The sequence below is a fragment of the Octodon degus genome, unplaced genomic scaffold (genome assembly GCF_000260255.1).
Source record: "Octodon degus isolate 3935 unplaced genomic scaffold, OctDeg1.0 scaffold00021, whole genome shotgun sequence".
Taxonomy (NCBI): domain Eukaryota; kingdom Metazoa; phylum Chordata; class Mammalia; order Rodentia; family Octodontidae; genus Octodon; species Octodon degus.
Genome location: NW_004524597.1, coordinates 13,684,376 through 13,698,594, shown reverse-complemented (window position 1 = coordinate 13,698,594; position 14,219 = coordinate 13,684,376). Strand labels below are relative to the sequence as shown.

General features: G+C 45.2%; 1 protein-coding gene across 4 annotated transcripts in view; it reads right to left on the bottom strand.

Moving 5' to 3' along the window:
- The window catches only part of Cltcl1 (clathrin heavy chain like 1), a 137,162-nt gene that overhangs the window by 2,609 nt on the left and 120,334 nt on the right, over window positions 1–14,219 (bottom strand). For 2 of the 4 annotated variants that reach the window (XM_004627991.2, XM_023711721.1), the window contains 8 exons: window positions 12,169–12,333; window positions 9,761–9,868; window positions 7,864–8,031; window positions 7,633–7,782; window positions 4,133–4,264; window positions 3,674–3,784; window positions 3,298–3,468; window positions 590–811 (listed from right to left, as the gene is read on the bottom strand). In XM_004627991.2, the coding sequence (XP_004628048.1) occupies window positions 590–811; window positions 3,298–3,468; window positions 3,674–3,784; window positions 4,133–4,264; window positions 7,633–7,782; window positions 7,864–8,031; window positions 9,761–9,868; window positions 12,169–12,333 (1,227 nt within the window). Of the gene's footprint in view, window positions 1–589; window positions 812–3,297; window positions 3,469–3,673; window positions 3,785–4,132; window positions 4,265–7,632; window positions 8,032–9,760; window positions 9,869–12,168; window positions 12,334–14,219 lie in introns of all 4 variants that reach the window. The other 2 variants (XM_023711719.1, XM_023711720.1) reach the window with 1 other exon arrangement.

Genomic DNA, 14,219 nt, shown 5'->3' with positions numbered 1-14,219 from the left:
CAGATTTCTGGACAGTGGCTGAAGCTAGATCCCAGAGACTCCTAGGACTTTGATACCCAGGAAGAATTTTAATACCAGATACTGTCACCTTGATAAGGAAGGTAAAGCCACCCCCTCCACTGCTGTTGCAAAGAGCCAGTAGTGCGGTAACATCTGTACCAAGTGTTAGGCAAAGAAGGTCACAACCCAAAGAGCCAACAACAGCTGTACCTTGAGACTCCTGGATGCTCCGAGGGCACACAGTTTGGCCCACATGGAGCCAAATAGGCTGTGTGCTGGAGGATCCAAGGAGTGCTGGCACCACTAGTCAGGGCTGTCAGCAAGCAGGCTTAGTGTAGGAGAGCTGCTGTGAGCAACAAGTGATCAGTTTTACCTACTGACTCTGCAGTAGTTTTCTAGCAGGTAGAGAAAAATACTGTACAAAAAACCACTAGAGCATGGATGGAAAAGGCCATTCCTGAAGGCAGGCCAGGGACTTGTTGGGCAACCTAGGCTGGCATCAAGCAGGCTCACCACCTGGGCCCAGTAGGCTCAGAGCCAGGGTCACTACCAGGGATGGGCAGTGCCACACAGAGGGTCCAGGACTTACTTTGCTAACGTACTCCCTCATCACCTGGATGAAGTAGGGCATGGCAAAGTTGATGAGGTTATGTCTCCAGGCCAGCTCAAGCACTACATCTGGGTGAAGCAGGTCATAGCAGGTGAAGAGAGAGGCTGTGAAGCACTCTCGCTTGCCTTCCTCCAGGAACCACTGCAACAACTTCTCCACAAGCTCAGGATCACGTGACTCTGCAGCGTGTTGTATGGCATCCTGTGGTGAAGGCAAATACACAGCATGGGCTACACTGCACAGCAGAAGCCTTGAGCTTGCAAGTGGTTGGGTGTGCAGCAGGGCCAAGTTCCTTCGTTGAAGACTTTGATGCAGTGTCAGTGTGGTCACAGATGTCTGCTTCCAACTGGCTAAGGCAGTCCTGCTGGTCTGTCTTCAACTTTGCCTAAAATGAAGACCTCTTTGTGTTCTCTCTCCCTTGGACCTTGGCCATTTCCAGATTTCCTGTGTTCTGCACTGAGTTTAGATGCCTAAAGTGGCTTCCTAGACCACTTGAAGGCTCTAGGAGACCTTCCCAGCTAATGTCCCTGCTCTAGTTGTCTGGAACCTTCCCCTTCTCTCTTCCTCATCATAAGCTGGTTTTCTCAGTAACTCTCAAGAGTTGCTTTGGATTGTTAATTGTCTATCTCTCCTCCCAGACTATTGCTGTGGCTGTCCCCTTGCCACCCACCCCAGCATGCTACAACTTCACTGCCTGTGGCTCAAGTTCTTTACCCACAGGCATGGAGAGGCCCTGGCCTTCACCTGCCTCCTGTCTGGCCTGTCTCATGTATGTGGCACCTCACTGTGCTCAATCTGATTACACACCAATCTTCAAGCTGATGCTGTCCATTCTGCTTTTATCTAACTCTTCTGCCTTCTAGAAATACTTTTTCTTATTGTCTCTCCCCAGTGAACACACTGTGAGACTGTGCTTTTCCAAAAGGATTTATAAGAGGTTCTAATCCTGCTCCAGAGCAGGATCGTCCAGACAGCAGTGCTGACACTTGTAAGGGAATCACCTGAACATCAGCGTCATCCTGAGCACTATCTCTGGCCTTCGTTACCTAGTAGAGCACTATACTCCCAGTTGTGACAAATACATGTTCCTTAGGGGACAGAATCATTCCCTATAGGCTCAGGCACTTTCTATCTTCTGGATTGTCTTGTTTCATGTGCTCTGAGGGGGTCACTGGCAGTGGGAGGTTGACCCCTAGTAGTACATACACTACTGCTTGCTCATCACTGTCTGATGGTGAGGAGGCTCTGTATTCATGCTCCTGAAAGGTACAGGGACAGACTCAGCGGCTGTGACCAGAGGGCCAAGATGTGTCTGAGTTCTACTGCTGCCTCCCAGCAGCCAGGTCCTACTTGCTTCTGTGTATTGGTTTCAGAGTTTCAAAAGCATTTCTTTTCTTTCTTTCTTTTTCCTTTTCTTGTGGAACCAGGGATTGAACTCAGGCCCTTGCACTTTCCAGGCAAGCGCTTATTCTACTGAGCCATCTCCCTGGCTCCTCAAAAGCATTTCTTCTCGGTGCATTTGCAGGTGTTCTATCAGCTCTCAGGAAGGACCACAAGTACCATCTCTAAGGGTTAGCACTCAGAGAACAATAGAAAACACTGGAGATGACAACTTGGGGTGAAGCCCGAAATAATTCTGACAATAAAGCTCACAGGCTTTTTGACAGGATTTAAGCCACAGCTCAGGGGCTGTGAGAGTGAGGCGCCTGTGCTAGGCAAGTAGTGCTCAGACAACCCTGAGGAATAACACCTTCAGGTCAAGATTGCTACCTCCTGGGAGGGCTTCTAGAGTTTCCCAGAACTTGGAGCCCCCCCTTAGGAATCACTCAGCTTCATACATGTAGCCACAAGTGCCCACATGTGCAATTCTACTTGGGTCCAGTGAGAGATCAGGGCAGGCAGAGGATGGCAATTCTTCTGGACAGCCTATTCTGATGCTTAACCACCTCTCGCTGGTGAAAACAAATGGTTTGAACATAATTTTACTTAGCTTTTTAAATTCTATGAATCTTGGTAGCAATTAAAGTGGATGACTAAAAGTGGATCTTAAACTAGGGGTGATGGTGCACACCTTTAATCCCAGTATTCATGAGGCTGAGGAAGATATACTGCAGCAAGTTTGAGGCCGGGCAGGGCTACACATTGAGTGCAAGGTCAGTTTGAACTACACAGTAATGCCTGTCTCAAACTTAAAATAAAAAATAAAAAACAAAAACTGCTGTATGAGCCTGTATGGTGGTGCACGCTATAATCCCAACATTCAGGAGGCTGGGGCAGGAGAACTGACATGGGTTTGAGTCCCCCTGAGCTACACAGTGTGTTCAAGTTCAGCCTGAATAGCATAGTAAGAGCCTCTCTAAAAACAAAACAAAGTCAAGTGAAATAAAACATAAAACAAACCTCCTGCCATACCGAATTCAGGAAACTCATGTACCTTCTGGAGAAGAATCAATTCCATGACTAATAAGAGTCTTTCAATCCAAATCAGATCCCTCTTAACTCTCAATCCATGTTTTAAAAATAATTCTTCCTTAACATCAGTCCTCTAACTCATCCTGAAGATCTTCTGGTGAAACTCAGAGCCAGATATCAGGAAAAAGGGAGGCTGAGCTCCCCTAGTGCTTCAGGCATTAGGAAGTACAGCAAGGTGATGAGGCCAAGAGGAAAAAGGGTATGGGGCCACCAACCTTGTAGAGATGGTCCTTCTTGCAGAGCTCCACGCTCTGAGCCCACCGGTTGTTGCCCTTGTACAGATGAGCTGCAATGCGCCTGAATTCGATCAGCTGGTGCTTCTCCAGCTGCTGTGCTAGGCTGATGTTGTCAAAGTTGTCATAGGCATCAATAGATGCCCTCAAGCCCTAGGAAGACAGCCTTCTGTGAGAGAAGAGGAACTATAACACAGCTTGTCTGCATAGTGAGCAAGCACCAGAAATTACAGAAAGACTTCTGCTTACCTGTCTACTGGTGCCCACAAACCCCCCTGTGCAGGGCAGCCTGCTGTGGGAATGGACTGTCAGATATAGAGGGCCACACAAGTGTCTGGGTTGCCTTATCCACATCTACCTGATAATCTTCCTCCTCAGTCAGCAAGTAGTTCAGTGCCTCGTTCACACTCTTGTTGTTGTGGCTCTGGACTGACCGCAGGTAAGGCTTCACGAGGGATAGCTGGCCTGCCTGACAAGTTGGGAAAATGGTCAAGGGATTTGGTCTGGGTAGGAGGTGCCCAGGACACACCAGTGAGGTGTTGAGGTGGGCATGGGTCCAGGAACTATATCTTCCAGACAACTAGGACCAAAGGGCCTACACACTGATATGAAGAGGATAGCCTGGGCTACTCAGTCAAGACTATTTAATTTATGGACAGGGATAGGAATACAAATTTGTATCTGAGACCTAAATCAGTCCGATAAACTTAACATGGAAATTTAAAAGCCTGTTTAGGAAGGTGCTACCTTCCATGTGGCCTTAACAGAGCTAACCTGATACCCCTTCTCTGCAGACATGGGGTTCTGGCCAACTCACCTTTGAAAAGAAGCTGACTGTCCTGTTATGGTCCAGCCGGGGGGACAGCACCATCAGTAGATCATTTATGAGCAAAGGCTTGTAATCCAAGTAGAATTGCAGGGCTTTGTAATAGAGTTCCACATTGGCTACCTGGAAGGTAGCAAAGCTGAGGATCAGTCTCTGTCCTGCTTCCAGATACCCCAGCTCCACTGCGCCATCTTCTGGCTTTTTTCTCAGATGGCACTTTGGTAGTGAGATCAATATTGACACACCAAAAACTGAAGGGCCAGATACATTCCCTCCCATTTTGTGGTATGTTTCTCCATAGAAATCTGACACTTTGTGCACTTCTGTTTCTTGCCTGCCTCACTCAAGCAGCTATACCAATATCTGACACAAGACTGATGTTCAAGCAGCAGCAGATGCTCCTGCTGTTGAATAAATGAAGTGTAATAAGCCTACACCAAAATGAAGAAACACAATGTTTTATTCAGGAAGATTTCTCCAGCCCTCACTGTTCTGTCAGAATACTGGCAGTTCATCCAATTACATCTCGAGTGCTTTCACACCAAACACAACTCAGAACCTAATGTAGTCCAAGACCAACAGGCACCCTGTTAGAGGGTCAGTCGTTCTGGATGGATGCCAGGCCACTGAGAAGGCCTGTCCTCTCAGGTTTCAAGTTCTGGCCAGGCTGCATTCTTTTGCTGACTGACAAGTCACTTGATGGCTTTCTGATGGTCGCATAATGTCCAGGGCCTGCACAGAGCTCTGCTGTTCAGGCAGCAAGGTAGTTCTTGCCCTTTGGAAGGCAATGACCCAGGCCAGCATGATGTGTGTTCATGTGAGCAAGAAGGGGTATTTGGATGTGCATGGGGCTGCTATAGCCATTCCAAGCCAGAGATGGACACCATGGGAACTTCTAAAGCTGGATTGAGGTGATCCAGGAGTTATGTGGGGCCTGGTAAGGTGCACGGATCAGAAGATTGGGAAGGAGTGCCATTGTGGCCCTCTATGGTTTACCAACCACTTTGGCCTCTATTGCTTTTCCTTTGTGCTTCCATTGTTTCTATCCACCCCCTTTCAGTACTTGTGATCAAACCGAGGGCCTTTACACTGAGCTACATCCCCAAGCCTTTTGATACTTTTGTTTTTTATTTTTGCCTGGAGTGCTAGGATTATAATTCTCTCTTATGCTGCAGCACTAGCTGTCATCACAGATTCTGACAAGGTCAGAAACAGAGCAGGGAAATGGCCCAGGGCTGTTACAATGCTCTGCCTGTGCGTGGCCTGCTGCCAGCCTTGGTTTCCTAACTGCTGTGGATATTAGATCTCAGGAATTTGTGATCTTTCCAGGCTGGTCCCTTCACTAAGTATCTAATAAGCAAAAAAGACCGTGAGGCTATCCCATAGGATGAGGTGTGCAGGCAGATTTCAAGTCCTGCTGAAATCTGCAGTCCTGCTGGCCGTGCTTGCCAATCACAAAGTACCTCAGGATGATAGTCAAACAAAAAGATGGTGTACAGGAACACACACATCTCTCTGAAGTTCTCATGACAGGTTACAGGGGCTGGTCGAGTTGACAGTGGTGGCCACTAAAACCAGGTAGCACTAGCCCTGTCTTTCCCTGTATGGGCACCTGGGATGATGGACGTTCTCTACCCGTTAAGCAAGTCTACATGAGTACCAGGGTTCCATCACATCCCTCTGGGTCGTACAATTAGCCAAGCGCCCATCTCAATCACTGGTGCTAAGCTGCAGGGATCTGGAGTCTTCTGTCACTGTATGGAGTTCAGTGGGTTCTATGGACCATCTGCCATACCCACCGTTCTGTCCCTGAGTGATGCTGGGTGAGGTCACTGTCCATACAGCAGATTAGGAACATCACAGAATCCCAGGGGGTAAGGCTGCTTCTCAGTTTATAGATTTTTTTTTTCAGAACTGGGGATTGAACTCAGGCCCTTGAGCTTGTCAGGCAAGTACTTATTCTACTGAGCTATCTCCCCGGCCCCAGAAAATTAAGGCTTATAGATTTTGTAATGAACTCTAAGGTAACCACTTGCTGTGTATCTAATTCATGAGAAGGATCCCATTCACTGAGGGCCCTGCCACTGACCACTTGGTTGGAGGAACCACTATGTCCATTTCATCGATGGTGTAACTCAAGTTTACACTAAGTAAGTTCCTAGGCCATAGTCAGAGATGGTGAGTAGTATAGCCAGAATGCCAACCCCATCTTTACCAGTGAACCCCTGCTTGCTCTGTCACTACCTAGCCAGGTGTTGGGTAGACTGCAGAGCATTTTGTCTCCTGTGTCTGTAATATAGACTGAATGTCAACCTTGCCTGGTCCCTCACACAGTCTAGTGTTCTGTTTGACTGGGGATGTCATTTCTACCCTGCCTGTTGTTCTACATTATAAGCTGATGTGACATATCTCCTGCATGGCAGAGTGATAGAAGCTTTGTGTATCACACAAAAAAGGGACTTGGCCATAAGCTCCATGCATGGCTGCTCTTCTATACAACAGGCCTCATATGTCCTGCTGTTATTTTATGTCACTAATAAACAAGTGCTGCCACTTCAACCGTGGCATGTCATTTTAAGTATCTAAGAAGTTAAAAAAGTACCCATAGATGGACATTCTTAGCCCTGTTTTTTTTTCGTAGCCCTGTTAAACAAGTCTACATGAATACCAGGGTGCCATATGTCCCTAGTAAATGGGATTATATAGCATCTGGACCTACCTGTGTGGAATGGGCCACAACAGTGTGTTATCTGCCTGTGTTCTACCAGAAACTTGCAGATCCTGCTCAGGGTGAGTTGTCACATCAGAGGCTTCCAGTTTCCATACTTCTATGTCAGGTAATGTGGATGTTTTCCACCAAGAACCTTGTAAGTGTGGTGCTTGATCTGAAGGATGACTCTTCCTTCAGAAGGTTCCTAAGAGGCACAGGGCCCAAAGATCTCCCTTGGCTACCACCTACATTCACTGTACCAGCTGTACACAGAAAAGAAAGTACCTGAGGAAGGCAATAACTGCCAGAAAGTCCTTGTCCTGACTGGAAAGTGGTGGGAATGGATGAAGTCAGGATGTTTCCTTTTCACTGAAGATTGCAGAGGGGAGAGATTGGTGGACCAATTATTTACCCCAAGAACAAAATGAAGACACTCAATTCAAAAGGACTGGGGACTGATGACAGATTTTCATTTCCTCCTAATTTGCATTCAGAGCTAAGCAAAAGACAGGTCCTGAAGCTGTACACTGTCAGACCAAAAACATAAAGGAGCAATGGCTTGCTTGGTGTTGCCACCCAAACTTGTTGTGGTAGCTGAGTTCAGTACCCCAGTTAGCCCAATGAGACTAGGAGAGGGATAGCTACTGGGCAGCCTAGGCTAATTCCCCCACTATGGGTGTTTCCTGTACTCTCCCTCTAGAGCTGGCAGTTTGGTGTCCCCTACTCCTAGAACACAGCTGGCAGCAGCAAGAAGGCACTGGTGCTCTGCATCCCCACTTACCTTGGCAATGACATCTTTGAACTGACTTTCTTTCCAGGCCTCAATGGGGTGACTCATCATGGTAAGGATGACATTATCATACTCCTCATGCTTGTCATAGAGAAAAACCAACTCTGCCCAGAGGTGTGCCTGCTTTGCAGCTCTCAGCACCTGAAAGAGGTGGACACAGGAGGAATTAGCATGTGTCACTTGTGAACCTGACAGCTGGAACCTTGAGGAGGGCACAGGTACCTTTGGGATGTTGACCCGGGACCAGAAGAGCTCCAGGTGCTCTGGCATCTTTTGTGGTTTGAACTTGGAGTAGAGGATGGCCAGCTCTGTGAACATGCCCATGTGGGCCCTTTCTAGGCCTAGGGCTGCCTCTAGCAGGAAGATGAGCTCCTCAAAGTAGCCACGATCCTGGTAGACAAACATCCACATGTACAGCAAAGGAACTGTGCACTTCCCGGCAGCCAGACCCCCATGAAAGGCAGGGCAAGCTCAGGACAAGTGCAACGACTACAAATGATTGTGAGGAGATATACGGAACTAAAAATTATACTACCTCACTTAGTAACTAGTTGGATCATGTTGGGTCAAGTTGCAAAATAGCCCATAATGCTTCAGTTCTCAAGTTTAAATACCAACTGATGTTCCTTTTTTTTGGAGATAAGGTCTTGCTAAGAAGCCTAGGCTGGCCTCAAATTCCCAATTCTCTTGCTTCAGCTTTCTGAGTGCTGGAATTAAATGTGTACACATATCATGCCTGGTTTAACTGTTGCCATTTTTGTTAAAAAATTAAAATTTATTTATTTATTTGGTACAGGGTCTCACTATGCAGCTGAAACCTGATCCTCCTGTTTCAGCCTCCCCAGCGTTGGGATTACAGGTAGGTGCCACTACCCCTGAATGATTTGTTTTAATCTGTTTTCACAGTGCACTCCTTTCAGAACCCTGACTCCCCAAACCCAACTCTACTCAGAATGCAACCACTGTCCCATCATGTGACTATATTCCCAGTTGGGATGGCCAGCCATTTACATTCAGACCCAATCCTCTCAGCTATGTTCACTGTATAAGACAGGTTTTGATCACAGACTAAAAACCATGCTGGAGCCCTGGAAAAACACTAACCACATGCACTATATCTCTGTACATTATGACCATAGACCTGGAGAAGACCCACCCCAGGGACCACCTCACACCTTTCCTTCACCTCAAGACACCTTCTATGCCCTCATTAATACCCTTGCCTGCAGCATTTGCATACTCTGAGGCACTCTGCCTGTGCTTCTACCTTGCATCCACCAGCTATGGCTCCAGTCTCCACTGGTTGCCCCCTAACACCACAGCTCTAGTGGCTTCTCTCCCTGCAGATGGCCTTCAGAAAACCTCCTGAGTATCATGCCTAGGACACTCTTTTGTCTTGACTCCTTGTCATTTCCCAATTACAAGCCCTTTTCTGCTCCTCCCTGTAGCAAAATCACCCCCCAAAACATGTGTTCTCATGTTGCTCCTGGATTTCTCTAGCGCCTCCCCCCCACCACCCAGTGCTCTTACTCTGTTTTCTCTCTTGAGCTAGCTGGAGCCCATTCCATGTTATGGGGGGACTAGACAGCTTCAGGAACCCCACAGGTAGAGGCCTGGGACTCTCAACATATGGATAACTTGTATCAGCCATTCTACTTCAGAGCCAATGTACAATGTGAACTGTGCCCTGCATGCCAAGTGTATGCCCCTGAGACCCTCTCTTGAATGTGCTTAGGGCATCTGATCCTCACACATACTATGGGCTGCACACAGTGGCTGTCATGGCTTTCCCCATATTGTCAGGAAGTTTTTATGTGCTATACCTGTTATGTAAGCCACTTTGCTTTTCCAGGCCCAGACAAAGAGAGAGGATTTTGTTAAAACCCAACACTAGCCAATGCGAGGCCCAGAGAAGCTAGCAAAACAATGTGAATTTAACTTACAAATTAGTTGGCTGCACATGGAAGGAATCTTTCCCAGACCTGATGTTTTATGTAAGTACACATGCCTCTTTGTGAGTGCAATGCTGTTGGTCACTGTCCTGTACTAAGGCAGCACTATCCCTTTATTTGGAATGCTGATATTACTCATCATCTGCATTCCTGGCAGACCTCCTCACCTGGTAATACTGTATCAGCTCCTCCAGCTCATCTGCATGAATGACAATGTGAAGGCCACACAGCTGTGCAAGGTGGAACTCTTGCCCATCCACACAGGCAAAGCACACCTAGGAAAAGGGACTCAGACTGAGTGGCCCCAAGATAGGACCCAGCTCCACAACAATGCATGTAGCTGAGAATGCAGAAATACCAGATAAAGAGGCTTTATGAGCAAACAAAGGGCTCTGAACAAGTAGATTACTGTAAGAGCTGCCAAAGATTGGAAGAAAAATTACATTATTAATCTGCAGGCCAAGGGGGTGTTTGAGACCAAGGAGAGAAGAAAACATGTATTACTTCCCAAGCCCTGAGATATGGAGGCTTGTTTAGGTAAATGAAGAGTCTTGTTGGAACCTGAGGTTTGTGGTTTCAAAACAGATTAATACAGCTCAAAAATAAATATCAGAACATAGTGTAACTGAGTGTAGTTTACGTAGGAGGAGCATGCCAAATGGTACTTTTGTTGTCTGCACCATACTATGTATGTTCTGCATTGTAATAGGTGTGAAAAATCAAGCAGGCCCATGTGCGGAGGGGTCGTGGAGTTGACATTCTTTTATTATTATTACTACGAATCAAATCCATGATCTCATATTTGCCAGGCAGGTGCTGTTGAGCTATATCATCCCTGGCCCCTGAGATTTTTTTTTTGTACTGCGGATTCAACTTAGGTCCTTGTGCCAGGAGGCTCTAAGTGCCAGGCATGCACTTATGCTGCTGAGCTATTTGCCTGGTGAGAATCTTTTTACAGTTTATTAGACCATTCTGGGCCAAAACCAGAGCTGAGCTTGCTGCAGCCTCCCTACTTTCCTCACCTTCTATAAACAGCCCATGTTCTCCAAGTGGATAAAAAAGAACATGCAGATAAACAATCACTTAACCCAGTTGTCATTAACTTGAGATAATCTCTGGCCTATTATTTTCATATATTTTTGGTACCAAGAATCGAACTCAGGACCTTGTGCTTGGCTAAGCAGGCACTTGTGCCACTAAGCTATTATCCCTAGCTCCTGGTCTATTATTTTCTTTTTCTTTTTTCTTTTTTCTTTTTTTAATTTTTTATTTATTTATTTTTTGTGTGTGGCCAGCTCAGCCCACCAGGGGGCAGGGCTGGCTGGCATGTGGTGCTGGGGATTGAACCGCGGTCCCTGTGCTTTGCTTAGCTTAGCTTGTTCTAAGTAGGTGCTTTAGACCACTGAGCCATCTCACCAGCCCCATGGTCTATTATTTTCAATGTGATAAATACACTAACATTGCACTAACATTTATACACACCATGGATTTTGTTATACACTATGTTTCACAGCACATCCTCCCATGTTACTGGAAACATCTTTTCTTGTGATTGCCTATTCATTCATTTTACTTTTGAGACAAAGTCTTACTGTGCAGTTCAGACTGGTCTTGAACTCACTATGTACAAGGCAATCCTCCTGTCTCAGATTCCCAAGTACTGGGCTTACAAGTGTGTGCCACTATGTCTGGCTGACTGCCTATTCATTTTTTTTTTTTTTTTTTTTTTTTTTTTTTTTTTTTTGTGGAACCGGGGATTGAACTCAGGCCCTTGAGCTTGGCAGGCAAGTGCTTATTCCACTGAGCCGTTTCCCTGGCCCCCTTGCCTATTCATTTTGAACACGTGAACAGTGTTGAAATACAAAATACTTAACCAAGGCCTTAATATTGAACTTAATATTGAACAAACTGATTTGAATCTTTTTAAAAATCTTTGATGCTTCAGAGATTCATCTCTTTACAAAATTTTGTGCATTTACAGACAATTCTGATTTATTTATTTAATGTATTTGGTACAGAATCTACAGGGGCTGCAGGGTCTCACTATGTAGATCAGACTTGTAGTGATTCTCCTATTTCCAGCCTCCCAAGAGCTGGGATTACAGGTGCGCGCCACCATGCCCAGTCTCAATCGCCATCTCAGTGTGTCCTGGGGGTGGGGCTGGCATGGCACACCAGGGATTGAACTCCAGCCCCTGCAACAGTTCTAATTTATGAAAGCCACTGTACCAATTTGTCACAAAAGACCAAGAATGCTAGTTTATAGTAACTATGCTATTATGTAGACAACAAATTTAGGAAGTGATGTGGTAAGACTTAAATTGCTGACAATTCCATGCTATTAAGACAGCTTCTGGGAGCTGGTCTGACATGGAGTTGTCTAGGGCCTTTGCCTCCCACCATACATGCTAATTTATGAATTTCTATGAGTTATTACAAAGAACTGAGATCCCTACTTGGATCAGAGGTCCACACTGGACTTATGTTGTTTGGCAGAAGAATGCGGAGTACAACAGGAAAGACAGGAAAGAATGCTTGTCAGAAAGCACTCTCCAGTAGACTTTCTACAACTTACCTCCTTCCAGGTCCTGGTGCTGTTGGCCTTGCGGCTGCTATCCACTGCTGCTTGATACTCACCCAGGTGGACCAAGGTGGAAGCTAGGCGGGCAAAGTTAGAAACACTATGAAACAGCAGCTTGGCGGCCTCATACATGCCCTCTTCATAACAGCGGTCTCCAACCTATGGATAAGTAGGGAGTTCTGGTGAGACATTTTTACACATATTTCTTTTTAAAGTCATTTATTTATTTATTTGGCTGGCATAGCATGTGGTACCAAGGATTGAACTTGGGTCTTTGTGCTTGCCAGGCAGGCGCTTAGACTGCTGAGCTATCTCCCCAGCCCCTATGTATTATTATCCAACATTTTTATTAATTTTGTCACTATGAAGTCAATTTTTGAAATTATGTGATTACTGACTGGGAAAATAACATCGTAAACACAAGTAAGTAAAAGGAAAATAATGTAGAACTGCTAATTCTATATTTCCGAGTGTTCGCAGTTCCCACTGTGAGGGTTTGTCCAGTCATATATGTTTGCTGTATCATGCCATTTTTCACCCTGCTTAAAATTGATCTGAAAGGTTTCTGTTCAAGAACCAGATTCTACAGAGTTTTAAAAGTTGTACTAGGGGCTGGGGAGATAGCTCAGGCAAGCGCAAGGGACTGAGTTCAATCCCTGGTTCCTCAAAAAAGAAAAAAGTTGTACTATATTCCATTAGTGGATGCTGCTATTTTGTTGTTATTGTGGTTTTTTTTTTTTTTCCTGTGGAACTGGGGATTGAACTCAGGCCCTTGTGCTTGACAGGGAAACACTTATTCCACTGAACCATCTCCCCAGCCCTATTGTTTGTTTTTTTGAGTCAGGGTCTTGCTATGCAGTTCAAGCTGGCCTTGAGCTCACTTTGTTCCCAGGCTGGCCTCAAATTTGCAATAATCCTCCTGCCTTACTCAGCCTCCCGAGTGCTGGGATTACAGGAGTGTGCCGCCAGAGAATTAATTATTGATAAACTGTTAACCCATGAAGAAACACCATGGGTAAAATTATTGAAAATAACATTCACTTTATAAAAGCTTAATTAGAATCAGCAAGAAATGCATGCAAACAATACAGAGAATGTTACTGAAAACTATCTGAAAAAATGGGTGCTGCTCTCACCATTAAAAAAAGCCTGTGCTGGCCAGAAAGATCATCAGACTAAGCAGGTGCAGACCGGGGTTGGATCCCGGGTGTGCCTTGCCGGCCCTGACCCTGGGGTGCGCTGAGATGGGAGTGGTGGTGCACGCTGTAATCGCAGTGCTTGGGAGGCTGAAAACAGGAGGATCACTACAAGTCTGATCTGTGGTGAGACCCTGCAGACCCTGCATTAAAAACATAAAATTAAGAAAAGAAAGCCCAATATGTTATAATGTTTTGTACACTGCACAAATCAGGTGCCTTTATATATGAAATACCTTAAAGAAGTTCATGAATATAAATAAAGGAAAAAATTTGATTATTGCAATAATTTTAATTGATATGAATAGTATTAATATTTATATATGTGCAATAATTACTTAAATTCAAGCAATTAACTAGATTCCATCCACTTATGGACTTTTATTAAATTTATTAGTAACAAGACTGATATAAGTGATTAGAACCCATGGGATGGTCATACACGTACCACTGGGGGTCAAGCTGGGGTAAATGATAAACTATTTTCCTTTGTGCTTTCCTCCATTGTCTATATGCTTAAAAATTCATTTCTTCTATAAAGATACAAATAATATTTCAAAAAATGTTTATTGTTTGAAGGGAGGATAGGGAAATAGGAAAAATAAGACTCAAGTAATATCATGTATACATACAAATTCTGTATAATGAAAGTGATCATTATGTATACTACTCAAAAATTGTTTTTATTCAAGAAACACACTTATTGGAACTGGGCATGGTGGCGCATGCCTATAATCCCAGTACTTGGGAGGTTGAGACAGAAGATTCCTTGATTCCTTGTGAGTTCAAGACCAGTTTGGGAGCTATAAAAGTGAACACAATGCTACCCTGTCTTATATATATTATATA